At 38.4% G+C, this 16,586-nt stretch overlaps 2 protein-coding genes across 2 annotated transcripts in view; one reads left to right on the top strand and one right to left on the bottom strand.

The window, feature by feature from the left end:
- The window catches only part of gpr179 (G protein-coupled receptor 179), a 35,617-nt gene extending 30,518 nt beyond the window's left edge, over positions 1 to 5,099 (top strand). Inside the window, exon 11 of the mRNA XM_063475740.1 lies at positions 94 to 5,099. Coding sequence (XP_063331810.1) covers positions 94 to 3,447 — 3,354 coding nt within the window. The 3' untranslated portion in view covers positions 3,448 to 5,099. The remainder of the gene's footprint in view (positions 1 to 93) is intronic.
- Positions 5,100 to 5,425: 326 nt separating this feature from the next.
- mrpl45 (mitochondrial ribosomal protein L45) lies at positions 5,426 to 14,194 on the bottom strand. Its single transcript, XM_063475084.1, has 8 exons — positions 14,122 to 14,194; positions 13,382 to 13,577; positions 10,700 to 10,817; positions 10,434 to 10,532; positions 9,133 to 9,181; positions 8,897 to 9,046; positions 7,872 to 8,045; positions 5,426 to 5,763 (listed from the first exon to the last, which is right to left on the bottom strand). Exons 1-8 carry the CDS (start codon positions 14,182 to 14,184, stop codon positions 5,665 to 5,667), a joined length of 948 nt encoding a protein of 315 aa, XP_063331154.1. The 5' UTR covers positions 14,185 to 14,194; the 3' UTR covers positions 5,426 to 5,664.
- Positions 14,195 to 16,586: the final 2,392 nt, after the last annotated feature.

The raw sequence follows: 16,586 nt of genomic DNA, 5'->3' as shown, positions 1-16,586 counted from the left end.
CTCTTTACCTGTCCTGACTCTCCTTGTCTTTTCCTCTTCTCAATCATTTCAACCTCTATCTCATCAATTCCCTCCCTTCTTCATATGCATCAGGATGAACTGAAGAAATTATATGCCCAGTTAGAAGTCCACAAGACGAAGAAGATGGCTGCAAACAACCCTCATCTACCTAAAAAACGAAGCTCTCGATGTGCACTGGGGAGATCCCTTATAAAACGCATAGCTGAAATCCCAGAAACGATGAGCCGCCAGTGCAGCCGTGAGGAGAAAGATGGATCCTTCCGCAGTAGAAGTGGGAATCATTCTGATTCTTTTAGAAGGTCTACAGAGACGGTCAGTATCAGTTACAGAAGTTCAATGAAGTCAGCATCTCTATCGCCATCACCATCCATGCGGAAGTCGCAAAGTGATCATCACTATGTCAGGGAACGAGACTCTTTGCACACCTCCACATTAAGGGCCAATACTGTGAAGAGATCCTCACAGCGATCTGAGACAGACTCCTTGGATATACCACCAGGGGTCTGTAAGTCAGCCAGTGCCCAGAATCTGACGATTGATACCAATCTCTTGCATCCTGATCACAACAGACTTCATAAATCTTGGAGCCTAACCTCAACTACCAGCCATTCTATGGAGAATATACCCAAGGTTAACAGAGCCAACACAGTGAGGTCGAGGCCAAGCCTTTCTATAAGTGACCAGACCAGGAGTGCTCTCAAATCTGAGTCATTTGACAAGGCTGAAATCTGCCCTTGGGAGGTGGAGCCAGAACAGTCAAGTGACAAGAACCAGAAGCATGTCACATATGCAAACTCTGGGGATGATGAGGAAAAAAGGCCACCATCTCCACTTGCACTTGTCTGTCCTTGGGACCATTTGCCACCTGTAGAAAAGAAGTCTTCTGTGGACAAAGGCCTACAAGGTGAAACCGAGTCCCCCAAGTCTACCGTGTCTACAAGTGCACCTGGTTCTCCAAGACCAAAGGTTGCAAAGGATCAGCGTGTTTTCTCTTTCCGCACCACTACAACCGCTAAGTGGCTGACTGTGAAAACATTGATGGGATCAATTGATGCAGCTAGCAGGTCCAGCAAGGATGGAAGCTTAAATAGAGAAGATTCTATTTCACAAAAAAGTCAGGAAAGTGCTTCAACAACACCAAGGTCAGGAACATCAAGACATCCTAGCATTGAAAAGAGGTCACTCCAGAAAAGAAGCATGACAACAGCAGATGGAAAACCATGTCTTGTTAAGCAGAATGCAGTCAGACTCTCTTCTGGGGATTCCTCTGACAGAAGCCCACGAAGGCTTGTAATTGTAAAATCTTCTATCCATCCATGTGATTCAGAAGATATGCAAAAAGATGGGACATATGAACACGTGCTTTTGTCGAGGCAGAGTAGTAAACGTAGTAGTATAAGTTCTATAAGCAGCTCCAGAACCCCTTCAACTCACAGAAGAGGTAGTTATCGAATTACTCCAACCCGTAATGTTCCTCATACAGATGTATGTTCATGGGATATCGCTAGTGGAGAGGGACCAAAGAAGCAGCAGAGCATCAAAGCAGATGTCTGCCCTTGGGAATCACAGGTATCTGAACGATCTAACGTATGTCCTTGGGAATCTCAAGAGCAAGCGAACATGAGAAGACGAGGAAGTGGTCATGGAGAAGTTGGTCCTTTGGAATCTCAGGATATTCCAGTTGTTTCTCACACTATCCTTTCTAAAGATTTACAGGCACAGCAGCCTTTAAAAGGCCTATTAAACATATGTCCCTGGGAGACTTCAGAGTCTCCCCAGCCTTCAGTAATACAAACTAATGAATACGCTAATGTTTGTCCGTGGGATATGCAGGACAAGGTTGAAGGTGTATACGAAAATTTAAATCCTTTAGAAAACAGGGGAACACTGACAGTGCCCCTTCAGCGAGAGGTCATGAAAGCTGCAATCTATCCTGGTGCATCAAGTAATGAGCAACATTACCATGCAATATCACCTGCCTCAAACTGGGGTAAACACATAAACAAAGCAGCAGCAAGTTCTCCATGGGATTTCCCTGATCCCCCGACAATCAAGGAAAATATTTGCCCATGGGAAGGTAACACGGAGCAGACAAATACAGAATCAACTCCACAAATGACAATAAAGGTACATATTTGTCCCTGGGAAAGTGAACAAGACAATCCAGAAGATTTAGAAATAGATACCTCACTTTTGAAAGCTACTTCAGAACATACTGATGGAAATGACAGCACAAGAGTTAATGTATGCCCCTGGGAAACAGCACTACCTGAAAAAACTGCAGCGACCAAAACAATGTCTCAAGAACTTAAAAGGCCAGCAGAGGTTTGTCCATGGGAAATAGAGGAACCAGAATCAGGAAAGCCAGAGATCCCCAAAATATCAGAGAGCACCGCTCGAGCAAATGTTTGTCCATGGGAAACAGGTGAAGCAGGGACAGTTAAAACTGAAGTATCAGACGCATCTGATAAACTACAAAGGAAGGGCATTTCCCAGGAAAATGTTTGTCCACTGAAAACAGAAACCCCCAAAGTTCTGAAAAAGCAAGACAGCACAAGGGCAGATGTTTGTCCATGGGAGACTGAAGAATCAAAAGTTCTGAAAAAACAAGGTAGCACTGGGACAGATGTTTGTCCATGGGAGACAGAAGAACCAAAAATTCTCCAAAAACAAGATAGTGCTCTGGCAAATGTTTGTCCGTGGGCGACTGAAGACACTACGGCTGCCAAAAAGAACGATAGCATTAAAGAAAATGTTTGTCCGTGGGAGACTGAAGAACCAAAAGTTCTTAAAAAACAAGGTAGCACTGGGACAGATGTTTGTCCATGGGAGACAGAAGAACCAAAAATTCTCCAAAAACAAGATAGTGCTCTTGCAAATGTTTGTCCGTGGGAGACTGAAGAACCAAAAGTTCTGAAAAAACAAGATAGCACTCGGACAGATGTTTGTCCGTGGGAGACAGAAGAACCAAAGGCTGCCAAAAAGAACGATAGCATTAAAGAAAATGTTTGTCCGTGGGAAACAGAAGAACCAAAAATTCTCCAAAAACAAGATAGTGCTCTGGCAAATGTTTGTCCATGGGAAACTGATGAAACCGTCCAAAAGAAAAGTAGCACTGGAGCAGGTGAAGACAAAAATGATATTCCCAACAGTGACAAGGATGTCATAGAAAGTCAGAGCTGCCTTAGTGTCGAAGAGACTCCAGCAGACACAAGCCCTGAGCAAACAGATGAGTCTAAAGCAAACTTAGCCCTGGGCAGGCGAGATGCTCTGTGCCCTTGGGAGATGTTAAGGAGCACATCTGGCTCATTCACTGACAATGCGTCAGATATCTTTACATGGGAGCCAGAGAATATTCCAGAAGAAGACGAAGAGGACGATGCCGAGTGTGCTGCTGAAGCTCTTGTATTCCCACCTGACCTATAGCTTTATACTTTTGTAGCTACTGTAGGCTCAGCTATAGAAGAGCTTCCCTGCAGCTGGCAAAGGCAAAATTTCTTTCTGATGGATTATTAAACAATAATTAAAGAGTAGACTTAATTAATGAAATCTGACAAACAGCCGGGCCATGCCCACATGTCTAAAAGCCTGGAAGGCTAGACTTGGCTGGACACTACAAGTTGTGCAGACCTGACTGAAAATACATTTTGTAAAGCACGTACAGAAGATTTATGTACCCCATACATTTAACACAAAAAAGATTTTTACGTGATAGAAGGGCATGTAAAGCAATTAGCTGAAGTCCAATGTCTTTGTTTCTGTCCCCCATACTAAATGCAAATGATTTTGTGCGTCTTTGAGTGACGTCACTCAATTTTGCCATGAGATCAGTATATTGATGGCTGAGCTAAAATTATTACAAAAGCCAAAGTTAAGTCAGCACTACTCTCAAACAAAAGTACAACACAGGGTGTCTACAGATACGACACTTTGGAATACTCCTGCCCCATATAAAGATACACCAGACAACTCAAAATTCCTTAAAAAATCATTTGTTCAAACTAAAATAAAATACAAACTGTCAAGCAGGAATACAATGGACACAGTTACATTTCAAAAGTATTGATAAAACTATGCATACTTTTTTGTTTGGGTGACTCATTTTCCTGACTAAATACTAATGTTTACTATTAAAGTGGACCGACTATGCTTTTATTTTCTGTCATGCTCACTGCCACAGTGGTAGCTGCTCATATTTGAACACAAAGTTTTTAATGGTGTGTGAAAATTATTCTGCGAGTCAATAGCTTAGTTTCAGACAGTTCTATCTACTGTGCTCATTATTTGATATAATTGAGAGGGGATATCCCTAATGTGGTCACCTCAGGCACCCACCAACTGTTTATACCTTCTGTTGTTGAGGAGCAACTAATCAAAATGAAGATGGTCTAAAAAAGATAGGAAAGAAAGATAAAACAGCTTGTTTCACACAGTGAATGAACTTAATCTGAACTCCGAGTCAAACTCCAGTCCAAGAAAAACATATGAAAAACATTGCAATCACCACAGAGCTGTTGTGTAATCACCTTTTGAAAACACTGCAGCTATTTGATAAGGCTGATTACTTTTTTAAGCACAAATGACTTAAGCCAAAAGTGGTTTGCACCACAGTAGTAAATATTTCTTGGTTGTTTAACAGATCTTGACAATATTTTTTTCTTTAAAGACAACATCTTATGATTTTCAGATGGTCATCATTAGCTAATCACTTCTTCACATCAAACAATGCTTTTAATTTCAGTGTGTGATATTAGTGAATGTTACTTTAAGTTCTGAATCACTGCTCACAGATTTCAGAGTCAGCTTCCAAGTTAAAAAAAAATAGTAATATGTGGTAAATTCTGGACTTTAAATATCAGCAGTTGTTAGTTAAGATGTAATTAAGCTGCATGTCCATGCCAGCAAATATTGTTTGAAATTCATTGATGGTTATCATCAGACTTTATGCTGCTACAGTGTCATACAGTGATTTTATTGTTAAACTCCAGTTGTTGGCTCCAAGTCTTTTTTTGTCAGTGGACTGACCTAGTTTTGTAAGCAATGTTTGTGTTTTTTTTAATCAGTGTACTGTAAATTGTTGACACAAATATATATATATATATATATATATATATATATATATATATATATATATATATATATATATATATATATATATATATATATATATATATATGTATACATATATATATATATATATATATACATACACATATAGTTGTAACACATCTTGATTTGTGCTTACAGTAATTTGTGCAAAGAAAACCAGGTGAGACACTTTATCTCATATTTCCTGAGTATATCCATCGGAGAAATAAATTACTCAATTTCTGTACATCTGACCATTTTATTTCTTACATGTGCACAATAAATTTAATAAAACAATAAGTTTGAGACAAAACCATCATGAAAAGAAGGTTTTATTGGCTTTCTGTGCAGTAGTATCTAAAATTCACCTGCTGCTTCCAGTGCCTCAACAACCAAAGTCCCTTTTCAAACAGAAACGAGCCTCATAGGGAAGCCTGGTTTCCTGCCAAAGTGGACAAATTATAACCAGCCACAGCCAACTTTTAAACAACATTTGGCCCATGAATAACACAGTCCGCCTGTGGTTCGATGAAAGGCGCAGCGCCCCCTGGTGGCTCATTTATACCACTGTACTGCCTCTGGTTTAGGAACTTCATAGTTCAGGGCATCAAATTCTTCCCCTGGCTTCAGCTCTGGACCAGGAATCATGACCGTCTAGAAGAAGAAAACAAAGTGGAATCTTATTTAAATGTTGGTGAAGTCCAAAAGCCTTCTACAGAACGTGTACTAGCATATTTTGTTCCAACAGCAATCAACATTTAAGATCAGAACAGCAGAAAGGTTTCATAAAAAGAAAAATAAACCTCTCTAGTTTACCTGTAATGTTTTCTCCTGAAACCAATCTTTAGATTCTCTATCACAGGAAGTGGGGAAAAAAAGCTTTCCATATTTTTTTTAGAACTACAGAGTATTATATATATATACACACACTAAACACAAGAGCTGCAAATTAAACAATCAGATTGTATTTGGTTTGAGTTCATGGATTAAATACAAGGAGGCATTTCACTGACAGATTGTGACTGACAGAAGGCAGACACATACTAACCTGTATGATCAAAGCTAAAATAATTTATCTGTCACAAATGTCTCAATTAGTGACTAAATACTAGAATCAGAATTCATTAGAATATTAGTATTAGAATAAAAGGTATATACAGTAACTAATTCCAATTTTATCATGAACCTCTAGTAAAGACTGATCAGATTCTGATACATCACTTGAGGCATAGTTCCTTTTATTATAGTGACATAGATTTCCTTTGCTTTCTTGCCCTGAAGCCCAAATAAGAGACAGACACTAATTGTTCACAGCTGATCACCACAATCTCTTATCGACAGATGAATTAGAATGAGGAGTTTAGTAAATCACCTTCACATCACATCATGGGTTTTTTGACAGTATGACTAACGCTTTTTTTTGCAGAGCTCTGATGCTGATGGTAAAAAACACCTTCCAGGCAACATTACAGCTCCATCTGCCACATATATCTGAGCCACAGCAGGGACTGACTCACATATTTAAGGTGATTACATTCTCAGTTCTCAGCAGTGATGCATTTAATGCAAGCCATCGCCTGCGTCACTCTCGCTTTGCGAAGGTTTCTGTAGACTTAACACAACCTCCTGGTTTGATTTTTCTTTACTGAATCTCCCTGACACGTTCATGTGGGAGCAACTTGTAACAGATTCACCTTAATGAAGCAGATCACCAGGTTTAAATTCTAGGTGACAGGAGTGGTAATTATTAACTACCTTTTACTCAAAACACTGTTCTACAGTATATTTCAGTAGAGCTGCAATTTTATTTACTTGCATTATCTTTTCAGACAAATTACATACAAAATAAGATTGTCTGCCATGTAAAAAGTGCAGATTTCAACCTGTTATGATGCAGCCTACGACTGCCTAATTTCATCTTGTTGTATGAATGTAGAATTGGGGTGACACAAGGAAATCATCTCCCGAAGTATTTAGAACAGATCCAGCTCAAACAGCAGAATAGCATCTCCTCTGATAACAATTGATGAGGCAGCTATCTGACATTAGAGCTTTTTTTTTTCCTGAAAATGTCAAAAAATGTGGATATCCTTTAGATAAAGTTGACTGCCCTTCTAGTTTTCTTTGTTGAGTAAGGCCAGAAGAAGCCACACATATAAGATGCATTTAAACAGCTTGTTTAACATGACTGGCGATTGTCATTTTTGTCCAGGGTCGTGGATTTTCAGTCACTGAAGAGGCAGCATTTGTAATATTAGCAACGTTTAGTCGGCTGTGACAGCTAGAAAGATGCTAAAATTGAATGGAAGTCCTCCCTTGGTCTTCATTGGTGCTCTATATTACAGTGTGACACTAATTTTGGATAGATGAAATGTATAGTAGTGTATGCTTTCAAGGCTCTAGTCTGCCAGGTCCAACTGCAGAATACAGGACCCTGAAAAGTGCAGACAGTTTCATGATAGAGGTCCAGAATAAAATTTAGTGTAAGGTAAACTTTTTGTATTTTTATTTTTTATAGAAGAAAGGCTGAAGGCTATTCAAAAAGGACACAGAAAAGTATTATATTTATGCAAAAGAAAGAAAAAAATATCAAAAAGCTTGCAATAGCTAACAGATTTTGTCTGCCTTGTTCATGTGCCCATTAAAGTGAAGTATGAACAGGCCAGTTAATAACGGTATTTTAATTAGCATTTGACAGGGAGAGAGCCTTGGACCTCTGCCTTTTTCTTACTAAAAGATAAATGTTTAGAGTAGAGGGTCACCTTAATAATTGGATCCTTGGCAGGGGCCCAAGATGGCACTATTTTTCCATGTAACCGCCACCGGCCGTAGGGGTTGATGAGATGCCTTTCTATGACCAGGTACTCCAATACATCCTTCGGCTGCTCCTCGCTTCCCAGCATTAACCTCCCGAAGCGGTCATAGATGGCCAGAGTCTGCACACAGACACAGACAGAGGTAAATTCAATTAGCCGTCTTAACACTAATTTTAACATGAACGCAAACCTAACCCTGCTTTAGATTTTGATTTTTCATCACTTCCACAAACACAGTTGTTGTGGGACACACAGATTCCAAAGCAACTCTAAAAACTGGCTGCAGGGCTACTGGTTTCACTTTAGCTCACATGAAAATATTAAATTTGTCCCAGAAGGGGCATTTGAAAGCTGCCAGACAGTTAAAAATAAGAGCTGAATTACAGAAGGAGTAACTGACCAACAACATCGAAACCTGCAAAAAAGACATGCAGCCTTAAAATGTGTGTGTTCACAAGTCAAATGGCTTCTGGAATAAAATCAAACCTGCTTTTGCTCGTTTTATGTACTGACAGGGCAAAAAAGGTCATTTGTATGTCATCTTTCAACAAGCCAATATAAAATGCTTTATGTTACTGTCATGAACCAAACAGCAGAAGGCAATGTGATAACATACGCAGAACAGTTTTTCAAAGAGAGTCCAATAAAATACAAGATTAAAAATAGAAACATGTCAAACAAGGGAGTATATATGAGATAAAAACAGTAACATACCAGGGCAGTTAAACTGTTTCTAATGTAACTACATTAAATATGTTGATGTGTTTTGCCTGTAGTCACAGAGCTGAGGTTAACAGCATCTCAGAAGTGATTCGTGTCCTTCTGACAAAGGGACACGTTCAGTAAGTGAGGAATAAAACTTCTAATAAAACACTAAAAAATTTACTTGCTCAAAACTGTTCTGGACAATCTCACACACATGAAAACACCAACACACACAATCACACACAAATACTCATACTATAATGTACCTGCTTGGAGTGCATGCGAACCGTCACCTGCCCATACAGGTTGCCTTTGGAGACCATGTCAGGGCAGCGGGCATGGACCACTCTGGGTGGCTCCAGGGACTCCACAAACCTCCAGCGGATCGTCTTGTATCGGTTACCCCTTGTCATCTCCTGAACACAATGCAGCCGAACAGAAGGTTGAGTATAATAAAACAAAGAACTGAATTATCTCAAGGATCATCAAAGGATAAACTTACAGGATAACACCTCTCAGTCACCAAGGAGTGAAGTTTCTCCTTGCTGAACCTGAAATTCAGACGAAAGATTTTAATCTTCATCTCTAAAACTGAAGCCAGAGTTTTCATGACATGTTGCTTTACTGTGCATCAGCCTCTCGTATCTTTGTACATATATCTCATATACAGCTAGTAAAATGTATCACCCCCCAAAAAAACGTCCTCACTGAGCAAATGTGTACTTCAAAAAAAAAAAAAGAAAAAATGTTGAAAAAATGATAGTTGTTGGTGACAGGTCGCTTGCTCTGAGTATTTCAGAAACTGCTGATATACTGGGATTTTCCCACAGTATCATCTCCAAGGTTTACAGGGAACATCCACTGAGCAGTCTGGCCATTCTCCTCTGTCCTCTACCAGCAACGAGGCATTTTTGCCTAGAGAACTACTGCTCTCTGAACACACCACATGTGGAACATCGAACTAGATGGGTTACAGATGGGTGCCGCTCCTGTCAGCCAAGAACAGGAAAACTGAGGCTACAGTTCGTATGAGCTCACCAAAATTGAAAAACGTGGTCTGACGAGTCTCAGATTCTGTTGCAGCATTCAGATGGTAGAGTCAGAATTTGCATAAACAACACGAAAGCATGGATCCATGTATTGTTCAGGTTGTTCTTGGTGTAACAGCATATGGGGGGATTTTCTTGGGGACCTTAGTATCAACTGCTCAACGTTTAAACTACCCGAGTATCTTCGCTAACCACGACCATCCATGATTTATGAGCACAGGGTATTCATTTCCTGATGGCTGCTTTCAGCAGGGTAACACATGTCATGAAACTCTATCTCAAGCTTGTTACTTTAACATAACTGAGTTCACTGTACTCGAATAGCTCTCAATCTAATGGAGCTCCTTTGGGATGTAGTGGAATGGGAGATGCATATCATAGATGTGCAATCGACAAATCTGCAGCAACTGTGCGGTGATACGGTCAATGAATCTGGTGAATCTGTGCCAGAGACTTTAAGTCAGGTCTGAAGGCAAAAGGGGTCCAAGCCAGTACTAAAAAGGTGTACCTAATGAAGTGTCTGATGATGGTCTACAGATTTGGTTTGATTACTGTAAATGTGCATCATAACTATCATAATTCATTGTAATGTACTTTGGCTTACCATGATAACCTGTTTATCACTACAGATTGTTTCATTATCAGAGCTGAAGGCTGCCTGAGTGCGTCTCTCACCTCTATAAAAATGTGCCACAGTAATAAACACTCCTTGTCAGTTGACTATGTGAGGTGAGACAGGGGTTTATTTTCTTACTGTGTCAGGGCGTGGTGAGCTTCAATAAAGATTTCTTGAGCTTTCTCTGCAAAATCCTTTGTTGTGAACACGGAGTCGTGCTCTTTGATTTTACGAATCCTGAAAGAACAAGAATACAGTTAGTTCACCATAAGATATTCAATGAATTCAATTAAGCAGCTGGATTGAGAAGATAATCGTTCTCAAAGACCCTCCTCCCAAAAATATCCAGAAAAGAAAAGCATCAGCACAGCGACAACACAAAGACACAAAGAAGAGAATCTTACGCCAGCTGTGAGGCGGCACTTTGTCGTATCTGTTCAGTACGTTGTTTCAGGCCTTCTTTAGACAGAGTGGAAAGACGAGCATCACCCTCCGGGGGTATGTAGGGGTCGAAGATTCCCGCTGGTAAAGAAAGCAGACATGACTGATCAGCCAGTGTGAAGCCTCCAAGCAGGGAAATGTTTCAAAATAAATCATTCCTGCTGACTGATTTAGCAAGAACAATATATAACCCTACTTAGAGCACTAAAACCCTCTGTTTAACTTCTGTGTGGCACTGACATCTTATTCAGGACACTTAATAGCACCTATTCCTGGATATAAAATACATTTAGTATTAAATAATAAAAAATAAACATACATTTTTCAAATTTTTTGTTAAATAACCACAGACAGACATGAAGGAGATTTTCCAGGCCTGGCTTTTTGTAGCAGATAACCGCCTTAAAAATATTCTGCAGTAGATCAAAAACGTGAGAAAACCACGAATCACCACATGAACATTGCCTGATGCTGCTGAAGTGAAACAGAACACAGTTACAGAGGTTTTGTCAGAGACACAATTGTGCCAAATTTTGCAATTTGGCACAATTTTAAAAAGTTTAAATTTCTTTCGGTATTGAACAGCAGAAATGAGGCCGGATGTCATTTTGGATTTAAAAAACAAAACAAAAAAACGTCCAACAGCACCTTATACAGTGGTAGACTGGTGCATAATAAGCAACCAAAAAATGCAGAAAACAGAGATTTTTGATGGGAAACTGGTCTTTAAGTACGCTGAGATAGACCTGTGCAGGGAGTGTGATTTTATTTTGGGGAAGCAAAACAGCAAAAGTACGAGAGAATTCATGGCAATGTTTTTCAACGTGAAGCATAGTTTTGATCTTCTTTTGCTGCTGGTTCAGTGAATTTTGGTCGGAGATAAAACCTGCAGCTTCAGAATCTATGAGCTGTTGGCTTTCAGCCCCGACGACACGTACATGTCTGTGTCGTCGGGCTGCGCTTTGTGTTTACATCTTTTTGTGAAATCAGTTTACCTGCTCTTTAATCATTTGCTGTTTAAGATGTTTGGCAGTTGAAATGCTGAGATTCTCGCATTTCTAATAAAATACATTTATCTTTAAAAATCGACTTAGGATTTAATTAATCAATATAGCATTAGAAGAATTCAGAATATGTAATCTTGTACTTGTAATCTGGTTTTTCTTAGCTATGGGCAAATGAAACAATCAGGACCATCTTCATATTTTTACCCAGAACTCTTATCAACTGAAATATGGCAGAAAACTAACCTTTACCACGTCTAGTTATATGCTCTCTATACAATCAATTGTTGTATGTAAAGACGATGATTATGCTGTAACACCTAATTAGTAAAAGAAATGTAAACATAAAATATTGAATACTTATCTAAAAACAGTTCTATGACATGAACTCCTGTGTCTGAAGCAGGGAGGAAATGAAATATAGAATGGTCGTGTGTATTATTAAACTGTTAGCTCAGCACGCCAGATTCCTTTTCAACAACATCTGTTACTGATCCTAATTTCACGTTGTATCTACAGATTACATTCAACAGCCAGCTAATGAAAACTTGCTCCCAAAGCTAAAACTATTTAAACATAATGCCCTTGAATTAAGAAATAAAGGTTTTTCCTCACTTTACTGTTATGTTGTACAATTTTTCAGTGCATGTTTACACAAAGTGTTATAATAAACTCTATAAAATGTAACAATAAATAGAGTTGATGTCCTCCAACTTATCTCTGTATCATTTCCCTTTGCTTTAATTCCAGAAGTGTTTAACTTTCCATCTAATTGTTCTAATGCCTGTTTTTATGTTACAATAGTTTCTGCCACTTAGATGTCTTCATTCACTTTCATCAAAAATTATTTACTTTTTTCTTTTACAATTATTATTTTCAGGTAGCTGTCCCTCCCTGAGCCTAATTGGAGGTTTCTTCCTGTTAAAAGGGAGTTTTTCCTTACCACTGTCATCAAGGAGGTCACAGGGGGTCATTTCATTGTTGAGGTTTTCTCTGTATTATTGTATGGGTTTTATCTTACAATATAAAGTCACTGTTATTATGATTTGGTGCTATATAAATTGAAGTGAACTGAATTGAAATTGAATAGTTATTAATTCTAGGGTTGTTGTTTTTTTCATTTTTATTCATTTATATATTTTTGTTTTGAGTAGTTTTAGCCCATAAGTAATAAGTAAGGAAGCATATGTAAGCATATCTCTCAACTGAATCCTTTTAGTTTTACTTCATTATGGCTTTTTTAATATAATTATCTTTGCATTTGGTCCTTTTTGCAGCATGCTATAGCATTTATTATCCTAAATGGTACCATGGATGTTTTATTTGTTCTAAGTGGTTCAATTCTGGTTTACATTTGTGTAACTTCTATCTTCTTTGAAGATACTCAGTCTTTTCAATAGTTTTAAAAAGACTAAATTTGATTGTAATTTCTGAGGTGATGTTTACAGTAGGTTATTTATATGCATGAAAACAACACTGTTGCTTACTTTTGACAATAGATGGTTCCTAGGAGAGGAGTGCTAATATCCAGCATTATTCACTACCGTACTGGTAGATATGAAAAACTTAATGACCACAACGTGCTCTAGCTTCAGAAATAACATCTTATATGCATATCACTGATTTTAAGGACCATTTTACCAGTGCAGGCGATATTGATTGGCCTCTCAAAGTACTGCTGCCTGAAGACGATGCCTGCTGCTCGGGCTTTGGCCTCTGTGTTTTCCTGCTTCTTTCCCTTCAATCCCACTGCTGGAGGGATAAAGTACCGCTTTTTGGTTCGGACCGGCAGGTAAAGTGGAATGGGATGTTGCACATCCAGAGACGTCTCAGCATTCTAAGAGGATGGAGACAAATATATGTTTAACCACCACAGTTATCCTCTAAACTCACTGGCCCTGAATTCTACTTTTACAAAACCTAAACACTTTCAGCTTTTGTCGACACTGTCAAAAAGACACCTTTATCATTAATACCGAGAGGGCTGTGCCCCTTACTCTGACAGGTATTTCTAATATTTTGCCTCCCTCACAGGTGTACATGCCTGTACACCTGTTTCACCCAGCAAGATGAACACAAAGTCTCTCTTTAGTTAAAAAAAAGAGCACCTCTGAGCAAGCAAGCAGTTAATTATATATATATATATATATATATATATACATATATCTCAACTAAAGGTAAATAGAATTAGTTTAGCTGACAGAAATAAACGTCCCTGTGTCTATGTGGATGCTCATACTCTGTCTGTTAGCTAACATTAGCAAGGCTAGCCAGTGTAGGATTATAGGCAGTACTTATATGAAGCAAATCAAACGGATTGCTTCTTCTACATTTCGACTGTATGCCTTTCTACAACACTGTGGTCGTAAACGTTACAGTACCTTTAAACTGCTACAAATCGCTCTATGAAGAGCCCCCAAAGTCCTCCTCATGGGCATCGCCATCTTGCCAGGATTTTCGTCATAGACTTCCGGTTGTCTCTTTCAAAATAAAACTATAATACTATGAAACGGCTGAGCAACGTTAGGCACTTAACGCATACATGCATACACAGTGTTATGGAGTAACGGAATACGTGTACCGGCGTTACGTATTTAAAATACAAAATATGAGTAACTGTATTCCGTTAAAGTTACCGTTTAAACGGGTGGTATTCAGAATACAGTTCCTTGTTGAAATAAATGGATTACACGGCGGTCTTTTCCTTTTTCTCTTTTCTTTTTCTGCCTTCTCTATTTTTGGTCATGTCACCCCGGTGGAAACCCAAACAAATCACGCATTAAGAGGCTCTAGTGCCTGTGTCTCAATCTCGCGGCCCATGTCACCTCTACGCATAATGACGTGAAGAAATATTTTTAAAATGTATTATTCAAAAAAATTATTTAATATGAAGGCAATAGGCAGAATGTTACAGGCATATCCCTAAAGAATGTAGCCGAATGTAGCGGACCTGTTTTTATATACGCGCGGAATAGTTTTCTATACGAGATCGCTGCAAAAAGTGCAGCCTTACCCAATGTCCACCCTACTGTTACTCATTTTATATTAAGATTTAGTTGGTATTGGTATGGCAAGTAACCTTCAATAATAGTATTAAATCACACAGCAATCGTACATTCATGTAGTTGTAAAAAGCATGATAATATATTAAGTAATCCAAAGTATTCAGACGTTGCTCTGTATTTTGTAGCGTAACGGAATACGTTACAAAATACGTTTTGGAGCATCTATTCTGTAATCTGTAGTGGAATACATTTGAAAAGTAACCTTCCGAATACTGTGCATACAAGTATCTTGGTTACATGTGAGAAATTAAACATCTTATTTTGAATTCAAAAAGCTGAAGCTCTTATCTTAATCTTGATAAAGTTGTTTATGAGCACCTGGAGGATTATAATAAAAACTGGGATGTTGTGACATAAAACCGGGGATTTTGTTTGTGCCTGATATGATAAAAACCAAGATAAGATACAACATTTTTGTACTAACTGGTAAACAGGCCTGTAACAGAAGATGAAAGATCTACATAACTACACCTCTGATCATAACACAGTAACTGCTTCAGCAGTTATTCTGGTGCTGCATTCTTTGGAAATCTATAGGTCTTGAATGTTGTTGTTAAAGAAGTTTCTGTCTGTGGGGTTTCTAGCATTCCATTTGTCCCAAGCTTCTGTTCACATGCACAGGGTTGACTGAACATGTGACCAAATATTTGTCTCTGTCTTTTCAAGTGTGAACTCCACTTTAAGCTGTGACAAAAACTATGGTGACCAACTGGCCCATCTGAGCTTAGCATGTTGTTTTTGTGCATTCTTATGAACAACACCCCAAAGTGTTATTCTCCTTGTTATTGTTCCAGTAATGTACTTTAAAGAACACTTGTAATTATATATGGTAACAACCAGATTACATTTGGTTTTTTTTTTAATGTTTATTGAAGTTATGCATAAAATAAAATGTACATCATTTAGCTTCCTTAGTTTTAAGACTCATATAAGTACAGGGGAGCATAGTAGTCTAGGTGTCTGCCATCACGTCAAGTACTTTTCCTTCACGCAGGTTTGAGAAAAAAGAGAAGAAAATAACAAACAAAAAACAAACAAACATAAGTACAGATAGATGTAGTTTGTAACTATATACATCCAGAGAGAGGGCAGTCGAAAACCAACACACTCAGTAGCAGATGGTGACATAAATAGCATTAGTATATGTTACTTTAATTAAAAACAAACAAACATTTAAACATCCATTCCTTCAATGGTGAATATCAGCAATATCTGGCCATACAGATATTGCCATTCTTCTTCTGTAATCACCAGGACCCCCCCCCCCCCCCCCCCCATCTTTCTTTTATGTACTTCGCTGAGTGATTGCTGATATCATGAAGATTCTTGTATATTTGTGAGATTACACTTTTCTTAATTTCTGACTTATAAGCATTTATAAAGAGTTGGGTAAATGGCCTCACTGCAGTGGTTATTTGGTTTTTAATGTTTCAAGTATAGCCAGATTACATTTAAACAAGTATTTCTTGAAAATACAAAATGAAACTTTGTAATAATATCCATATAGTGGCCAGCTTGTTAGGGATTTCACAGCTGACAGCTGTGTAACATGACACTGACAAGAGAACAACGTATCAAGGCAACATTTGAGAGAGTAAAGTTGTGTTTCCACAGAAAAATGACAATTGAAGGAGACTTCAAACTTGACATGCTACCTTTGTTCAGGTTTGTTAATTAAGAACCTTTGTCACATGTTAGTGCACATGTAATTCTGACATACAGAACACAGAGTTCGTATTTCTGATATAAATCATATCTTTCTAACACTGTTACTTGATAAG

This window comes from Pelmatolapia mariae, linkage group LG6, assembly GCF_036321145.2.
Source record: "Pelmatolapia mariae isolate MD_Pm_ZW linkage group LG6, Pm_UMD_F_2, whole genome shotgun sequence".
NCBI lineage: Eukaryota > Metazoa > Chordata > Actinopteri > Cichliformes > Cichlidae > Pelmatolapia > Pelmatolapia mariae.
Note: the sequence above shows the minus strand (reverse complement) of the source record. Positions and strands in the feature narration are given on the sequence as shown.

Coding starts and splice junctions, on each gene's coding strand:
- mrpl45 (XM_063475084.1), bottom strand. CDS start 14,184: ATGGCGATGCCCATGAGGAGGACTTTGGGGGCTCTTCATAGAGCGATT. Junction 10,818..13,381: donor AATCAATATCGCCTGCACTG/GTAAAATGGTCC, acceptor TTTCTTTACCAG/CGGGAATCTTCGACCCCTAC. Junction 9,182..10,433: donor GCTCACCACGCCCTGACACA/GTAAGAAAATAA, acceptor TCTGAATTTCAG/GTTCAGCAAGGAGAAACTTC.